Below are 8,053 nucleotides of genomic sequence, written 5' to 3'. Positions count from 1 at the left end.
GTCTCCATCCCCAATGGGGGCGGGTAGGAGGCAGCCGATCCGTGATCCTCTCTCATCATCGATGTTTCTCTCTCTCTCTCTCTCTCCCTTCCTCTCTGAAATCAATTAAAAAAATATTTTTTTAAATGGGTAAATTAAAACCTAGAAAAGTGATGAGGTTGTCCAGGTTCATAATAGTTCTAGCATATTTCTCTCATGAACGAGACAAATAAAACATTGAGCTTAAAAGATACTTATTTGATCCCTGGCTTGTGTTGTTCAGTGGTTAGAGGGTCCGCTCTCACACCCAAGGGTCTCGGGTTTGATTTCTGGTCAACGGCACATACCTGGGTTGCAGGTTTGATCCATGGCCCCAGTCAGAGCATGTGTGGGTGGCAGCCAGTAGGTGCGCACAGTTGTTTCTCTCTCTCTCTCCCCCTCCCTCCCTTCCTCCCTTTCACTCTCTCTATAAATCAATGGAAACAATATCCTTGGGTGAGGATCAACAACAAAAAAGATACTTGTTTTAACCTGTTCGTTCTTTCACCAGCATGCATCTTTGGAGGTGGAGACAAGGAGACTATGTTCTGATGAGGACCACGGGCAGTCTCCTTTCTTAGGTACAACGTGGCCGGCAGCAATGGGCCAATGGGGTTAGAGTTAGCGCTGAGACTTGGTTTGAATCTTGATTCCACTACACACAAGCAGTATGATCTCCTGCAAGTGATGTGGCCTCTCTGGCTTTTCTGTTTCCTTATTGATAAAATAGCGATAATCATATGACTTGCCTCAGGGTAGGACTTGCCTCTGAGCAGTGAGCAGTGCATGTTCTGGAGCCAGGTTACCTAGATTTGCATCCACTTCTACCACTTTCTGGCTGTGTGACGTTGGGCACATTGACCAATCTCTCTGAACCTGTTTCCTTGTCTGTAAAATGAAGTAGCTAGTACTCCATGGGAATAAATAAAATATAAAGAACTCAAAAGCATCTCCGACCCACAGTAAGCATTTAACAAATGTCAGCTATTCTCATTTGTAGGGTTAATAAATGTGATGTTGGTAAAGCTATCAGCACAGTGCTGGGCACACTCAATGCCTAGTAGCTCTCTATTCCCAACACACTATGAAACTTGGAAAAAAGAACTATAAGTCACTGAAGAGAAGGGAAGCTGAGGCCCCTGAGCTGCCCTCGACAGGCAATAGAATTGGGAGTTCAAGAAAGCAGAAGACATCATTTCTCTTTGAACTCAGATGAGACCAGAACTCCTGCAGGTTGGGCTCTCAGCGGCTTGGATCCTTGGGATTCACCAAACCTGTCGCTCTCTCTACACTCTCTGCGGCAATGGTTCTCAACCAGGAGTGAGTGTGCCCCAGGGGTCACTTAGCAACATCTGGAAACATTTTGGTGGTAGACAACTGGGGAGGGGGGCTGCTACTGACATCTAATAGGTAGAGAGGCCAGGGATGCTAAGCTTCCTCCACTGCACAGGGCAACCCTCACAGCTATCCCTTTTCTAGTCTAAAATGTCTTTAGTTCCAAGGTTGAGAAACCCTGCCCTCGGGCGAAGGTCCTCAGTGGCTTAGCAGGACTAGGATGGGGTTGGGGGTGAGTAGGGGTGGGAGTAGAGGGAGGAGATCCTTGTTGGAAGTGCAGGGAACAGTGGAGGCAGCCGCTCTGCAGGCCACAGAAAGGGCCCCAGGGCAGCTTTATCCTCATTATCAATGATCAAAGGAAACAGAAAGAAACTAAGAAAACAGAGCAAACTTCTTTATATGTGTTATATTTTTCATTAATAAATAGGTTTTCTTCTTTAAACACAGAACATATAACAGATTGAAACACGCCCCCCTCCCCCCATTCCAAAGACAAGAGTCTATAAAACAAATGCCAGCTGTACTGCCCTAGGGGCAGAAAAAGTCTGGTGACCCCCACCCAGCCCTGCCCCCTGCAGCACCACCACCCCCACACTGCAAGAGAAGGGGGTCCAGGGCTTCTCCCTTGGACCCTGGGGACTTAGGTGAGAAGCATGTGAATGTATGATGTCACCTCCCCATGAGGCATGGGCTATGCAAAGATGAGGTTTCCTTCTCATTGGCTCTGACCAGCTCCTGTCCTTCTGATTTCGGTCATGAAGCACCAGGCTCAGCTCCCAAGGGAGCTGCCTCACGGCTTCCCCACTCTCCACTCTTCTGTGGCCTCCGCAGAGGGGAAGGGCAGGGCTCGGGGCCCCTCCCGTCCCCTGGCCTGCATGGAAACGCTGGGTGGAAGAGGCATGATGCTGAAGGTGAGGCTCTTGTAAGACCCCTGAGCCCATGAGGCCAGCATGCCCCCCACACCCCCACACCATTTCTTCCTCTGGAGCGGGGGGCACTGGGGCAGCCACCCCCTCCACCACCTAGTGCCTGGCTTGGGGTGTGATGGTTCTTTCTTAGTGTCAGGTCCTCAAGTCGGGCCTGGCTCTTTCCTTGTCCCATTCTTGTCTCCTTCCAAGCCCTCACCGCGGCAGTCTGAAAAACTCGTTGTCCAGTGTCCTAAATTGTCTCCTCCTCCCTCTCCCCGCGCCTCTGCAACCCGAGGGAGGGGGTGGGAGGCTGTCTCCCCTCTCCAACCCCCGCTTCACATAATGGAACAGCTTTTGGCCTTTTCCTTCTTGAAGGTAGAAGAGATGAGTTCAGAACGACTGGGGAGGTGGAGCAGTCGCTTGGAGAAGCTCCGGGCGGGGCTCTTTGGGGGCGTCGGGCTGGGCTTGCTCAGACACACCGCGGACGCCGTCCGGAAGATGCTGTGGATACTCTTTTCTGAGGTGAAAGCTGAGCCTTCCAGGTAGATTTCCGCACCCAGCTGCTTGGCTATTGCACAGCCCTGCAGGGGGAGGGGAGTTTGAGGTCACCGATGCAGTGGTCCAAATGGCTCTGAAACACTGCCTCCTGTATTAGTGGTACTCTGGGGGCTACTCCACATGGGACCCAACTGCCAGTCTCCCACCATCACCCTCTGCTAATTATTTTCTGACGGTGAAGCCTGACAGCACCTTAGCATCACCTGGGACACTTTTAAAACCATATTGATAGCAAAGGACTTGTATGCATGCATATTAGCATCACCAATGGACACAGATACTGGGCGGTGGGGGCTTGCCCGGGGCGGGGGGGATCAAGTGGGGAAAAAGGAGACATATGTAAAACTTTAGACAATAAATAAATTTAAAAAATAATAACACAAACCCATATTGATGCCAGAACAAGTAAATCAGAATTTCTGGGGGTAGGGCCTAGGCATTAGCATTTTTAAGAGCTCCCCAGACAAGTCTAATATGAAACACTAGTTTTAAAAAAAATGAACCTTTACTCCCATGTGCATAAGAAATTATCCAGGATCTCATTAAAAATGTAATTCCCATATCTTTCTCCCAAAGTGACTCTATACATATGGAGTCAGGAATTCCAATAAGCACCTCTAGTGATTCTAATGCAGGTGGTGCACAAATACCATCTGAGGAACACGGAGGAATGCTCCCCTGTCACCCTCTAGCATCAATCTGGGTGAATGAGTGCCACCGCTATCCGGGTGATTAGTTGCTGATCATAGATGGCCCCCAAAGCACCACTTCTCTCTTGCTATAGTGACAGAGCCTGAACAAGGGCTACATTTCAAGTTCTTTGCCTATAGCCTTCTCCACCCCACCCCAACACACAATGGCACGCACACACCTGCTCATATGAGATGGGTGCCTGCTTCTGGTGGGAGAGCTCCATCAGGGTGCTCAGGTCTGTTCGCAGGTCTGTCTTGCAGCCAATAAGCAAAACACGGGTGCTGGGACAATAATCTAGGATTTCCGTCCTCCACTGAAGAGCCAGACAAAAAAGGGAAGTCAGTGGCCGATGTGCCCAGAGAAGCCCAGCTGGCAACATCACAGCCCGTAGAGCTGGTCACCAGCCCAGCCATCCCTGAGTCACGGCATCGCCACTGCACAATGACATCATCTTCCAGCCCATGAGGACCTGGGGCCACAGGAACGCTGACCAAAGAGCCTGTCCACCTCTTTCAACAGCCTAGTCACTAGAGAAAGAACTAGGGTAGATCTCTTCCCACACTCTGCCAAGCAGTTGAGCCTGGATCTGCTCCCTCAATCCAGTTAGAGGGCTCCACAAATTCAGAAAGCCAGGAGGAAGACAACCAGTCTCTTCCCAAGGGAAGGCGATAGTCCCAGAGACTTCTGGGAAACTAGCCTAGTTCCACAAGGTATCCTGGGACTCCTCTGTATGATCCGATTTTGCCACCCAGACCTAGGCATTTCCTGCCAGCAGCTCTGTTCAGGCCTGCCTGGCTTGCCCAGTTCTAGTGGGCCTGGGATCAAGGTTTTTAGAAGCTGCCTCCAGAAAAACTCATCCCTGACCCTCAAACCATTATCACCAAGAGGTTCTCTGACCCTCAATCCTTTGCCTCCTGGGTTTTCCACACCACCCTCCCTTGCTGGTCCTCTGGCAGAGCCGGAGAGGGCAGGGGCAGGAGAGCTGGGTTCTAGTGTCAGAGATGTAGCTAATGGTGTGGCCTTGGGGAAATTTCTTCCCCCCCTGGCCCCAGTTTCTTTCTGTTACACAAGAAGGGATCAGATGACAAAGTCCTCAATGCTCCTTTTTGTTCTCAAGCTGAGCTAGAGAATGTAGAGTTTCAGCCTCACCTTCTTGAGTGCACTGTCCACTGTCTCCGGACGGCTGATATCAAAGCACAGTAACACTGCGTCCGAGTCGCTGTAGCAGAGTGGACGGACGTTGTCATAGTAGGGTGATCCTGTGATGGGGGAGAAAGAGCTGGTGATGAGCCGTGGCAGTTTCCCTCCCTACAGGCCTAAACCCAAAGGGCCTGGGAAGATCATTCCTGGTCCCTTAGATTAGTTGGCCCCACCCATCTCCCAGGGGAACCTGCTGCCGTATGGAAGCTGGGACCTGACCACCTGACAGAAGCAATGCACCTTCCGTGGCCATGAAAGAAGGGAGCGGGGGCACAGTACCAGGAGGGTGGAACATGATTTGCCCCTGTCTAGGCCTCCTTAATCGAAGGTGTGCCAGTTCTGAGTCCCCGAGGAGGATGCTCCCACCCCTGCAGAGACCAGGGTTGTTTAGGGTCTCCTCTTTTTGAGAGTCTGCTGCTGCACCACCTCTGCCTCCCTTTTCTGCTCCAAGGAAGAAACAGACCTGCCTGTTATATAACAGCTGCCCTGCTTGTTCGCCATGGGGTCAGGCTCTAAGAGGCTGGGAGGGATTCAGTGCCCTGCTCCTCCTCTACCCAAATCGGCTTACACTGAAAAGGGCAAAAAGAAAGCTGCAGCCCCTGTCCCCCAGATCTCAGGGAGACAGTCTCAAAGACAGCAGCACCAAGGGCTGGGGGTTTAGAGCAAGGGTCCTTCCCTGGGAGGGTAGTAGGCAGTGCAGACCCAGGTGGTCTAATATGGGGGAACCCTAGGAGCTGAGACTGCCCCCCTCTCCCCGCTCCACCCTGGGAAGGAACAGTAGCAGATTTGGAACCCAGACAATTCGTGCTTAGAATAGCAAGCAGCCCCTCTCCCTGCACCACAATCACCATGGAAACTGGGGGGAATCCAAGTGGGGAGGGGGTTGGTTGTTAAAAAAAAGAGTAAAGGGGAGTTGGGTAGCTGCCTGCTCCTTCAGCAATTGGCCCCCATCCCCTCTCTGAGGTGGGGTCGCATCACCCGCAGCACTGAGCAGAGGGAGCACTGCAGCACTGGGAAGGGGGAGGGGAGGAGGCCTCCATCTGGCTCCACGCAATCCCCCTCCCCTAAGACCTGCAAGTGAATAATGGGAACAGGTTCCACCCAGGCCCCAATGTTGGGAAGCCCCATCCCACACTCGGCTGCCACTTCCTCCTTCCTTACCTGCATCTAATTGAAAGAGGGAGTTTGAGGATGACTGATAGCCAGCACCCTTTTGAAAATTGGGGGGTAGGGTGGGGTGGGGATTCAATGTAGGAAACAGAGACCACCTTGCTGATTTTCCTTGATCTGGGTTGGAATTCAAAGGCTGCATTCTGACTGTGGGAGGAGGGGGAAGCAGCAGGAAGTAGTGGTGGTAGAGGGGAGTGGCGCTTTGGGGCGGTGGTAGTGGAAAGAGATGAGCTGCAGTAAGATTCGGGGAAGATCGAAAGGTGGACAGGCTACAGCAGATGCAAAAGCATACATCATGCAGCCAACTGCGTTCCAGCCGGCTCCAGCCAGCACCACACGGGCCAGGAGAGCCAGCACCCTGCCTCCCAGCCTCTGGAACTGCAGCCCAGAAAGCAGAGCAGGTTGAGGAATTTTTGTTTTGCTTTGTTTTGTTTTGGGGAAGGGGGGGCAAGGGGAAGTCTCATTTCCCATCCCCTACCCCAAACCTTTTCAGACCTCAAAATTGGATCATGGGAACAGCCGCTCTTGGGAGGAATAGGACGGCATATTTATTATATGGAACAGGAAACCCCTGGTGATTTATAGTTCCTCTTTAAACTCAGCCTGAATATGCATTTGGAGAGAGGAGCAGATTTTCTTTCCTTTCTCCTATTCCTGGCTCTTAATGACGACTCTGAACCCAGTCTGTTTTAAAAGGGTGGGGTAAAGAGATAATGGGAGGGGGTCAGAGTCAATGCAAGGGGGAGCCTAGCGCTGAGGGTTTAGGGTGGAGAGGCTGGAAAAATACTGCTTCCTACATCCCAGAAAGACAGGGCACTTCTACCTCGGCCCGGTGTGGGGGGGAAATGGCCCCCTCCCGCCACTATCCACAGTGTGGCTGCCCCATATTGACTGTCTCCCCACCCTCTGAAGCCTCGATGATGCATCACCTCAGCCCTGAGCCGCAGCGCTATGACAGCAGAGCTGAGCTGCGGCAGCGGCCAGCGGCGGCCAGAGATGGAATGCAGGAGAGAACAGAGTCGGGAAAGGAACACTATTTCCCCCAAAGCGGGCTTGTTTCCTTGCCTCAACCACAACTGCCTCCAGCCGCACTGCCTCCTTTGGCTTTGCTCTGGGGCAGGGGAGGCTGTGTGTGTGGCAGCAGGGTGTGAGCATGGAGAAGCCCCGTCTGACTGGCTGCCCCCAAGAAGGATTCAGGGCTTCATTCACCTCACCATCCAGCCCTCCGAAGGATGAAGCTAGACCCAGGGAAAGGAGTGGCTTCTGGGGTTCTTCCATTCTGCACCCCGGGACCAGCCCCTCCCCCTACACCCAGCAGAGGAATCTTCAGGTCCCCTTCTTTCAATTTTCTGGCAAGCACCACACTCCTTCTCCCCATCAAAGAGGCAAACAACGTCTAAACGGCAGCAGCTGCAACAGCAGTGGCGGGGGGAAGGGCCTGGGGGCCAGCAGCCTTACCTGAGGTGTCCCAGAGGCTAAGCTCCACTCTCTGTTCCTCCGTCTCCAAGCAGGCTGTGTAGTTCTCAAACACGGTGGGCACATACGTCTGTGAAAAGAGAGGGGCTGTTCACACCCCGAGCCCCCCGCCCTCTGGCTACACAAGAAGCCACTCACTCACCCCAATGAGACACTAACATGGCCGGGGGGCGGGGGGGGGGTACCTGGGCGGAGGGACCACAGGGGACAGGATGCAGGGGCATTAGAGGCACAGGCACTTAATTAAGAAAAGGGAATTCCTTTCAGCCCGGGACATGCTCCCCCAGAGTTTCGATGGTCGGGGACACACACTCTCTCCTCTCATCCCCAGATTTGTCTGTCTCCCAATTTCAGAGTCACAAGCCAGTTCTAACTCTTTACTTCTCCCCACAAGCCCCCTGGACCTACAGAACAGTAGAAAGGGGCAGCAGGAGATTGCCTGGAGCCATGCTCACAGAACCTTTGAGGTTGGGGTGAAGGGGCAGGCATGTATTGCGTCAAGAAAGCCCCGATTCTAGAATGTCTCCGGTCCCCTCTCCAGAGAGCAGACTCCAGGCCGAAGGGAGGTAGGAGGGGATCTGATGGGGCCTATGGGTGAAGAGGTGAGGAGGAGCCAGCACAGCGGCGGCAGAAGTGGAACAGGTCTCAGGGGGAAGCTAAGGCAGGGCAGTCCTCCCGCCAGGCAGCGGAGGGTG

The 8,053-nt window shown here is 53.0% G+C and overlaps 1 protein-coding gene across 1 annotated transcript in view; it reads right to left on the bottom strand.

The window, feature by feature from the left end:
• Nucleotides 1-1,744: 1,744 nt before the first annotated feature.
• RND1 (Rho family GTPase 1) overlaps nucleotides 1,745-8,053 on the bottom strand; it is a 6,665-nt gene continuing 356 nt past the window's right edge. Inside the window, exons 2-5 of the mRNA XM_006755474.2 lie at nucleotides 7,341-7,428; nucleotides 4,662-4,771; nucleotides 3,691-3,825; nucleotides 1,745-2,842 (exon numbers count right to left, since the gene is read on the bottom strand). Coding sequence (XP_006755537.1) covers nucleotides 2,597-2,842; nucleotides 3,691-3,825; nucleotides 4,662-4,771; nucleotides 7,341-7,428 — 579 coding nt within the window. The 3' untranslated portion in view covers nucleotides 1,745-2,596. The remainder of the gene's footprint in view (nucleotides 2,843-3,690; nucleotides 3,826-4,661; nucleotides 4,772-7,340; nucleotides 7,429-8,053) is intronic.

Source organism: Myotis davidii, unplaced genomic scaffold (genome assembly GCF_000327345.1).
Source record: "Myotis davidii unplaced genomic scaffold, ASM32734v1 scaffold290, whole genome shotgun sequence".
NCBI lineage: Eukaryota > Metazoa > Chordata > Mammalia > Chiroptera > Vespertilionidae > Myotis > Myotis davidii.
This window is presented reverse-complemented; position numbering and strand designations above follow the sequence as displayed.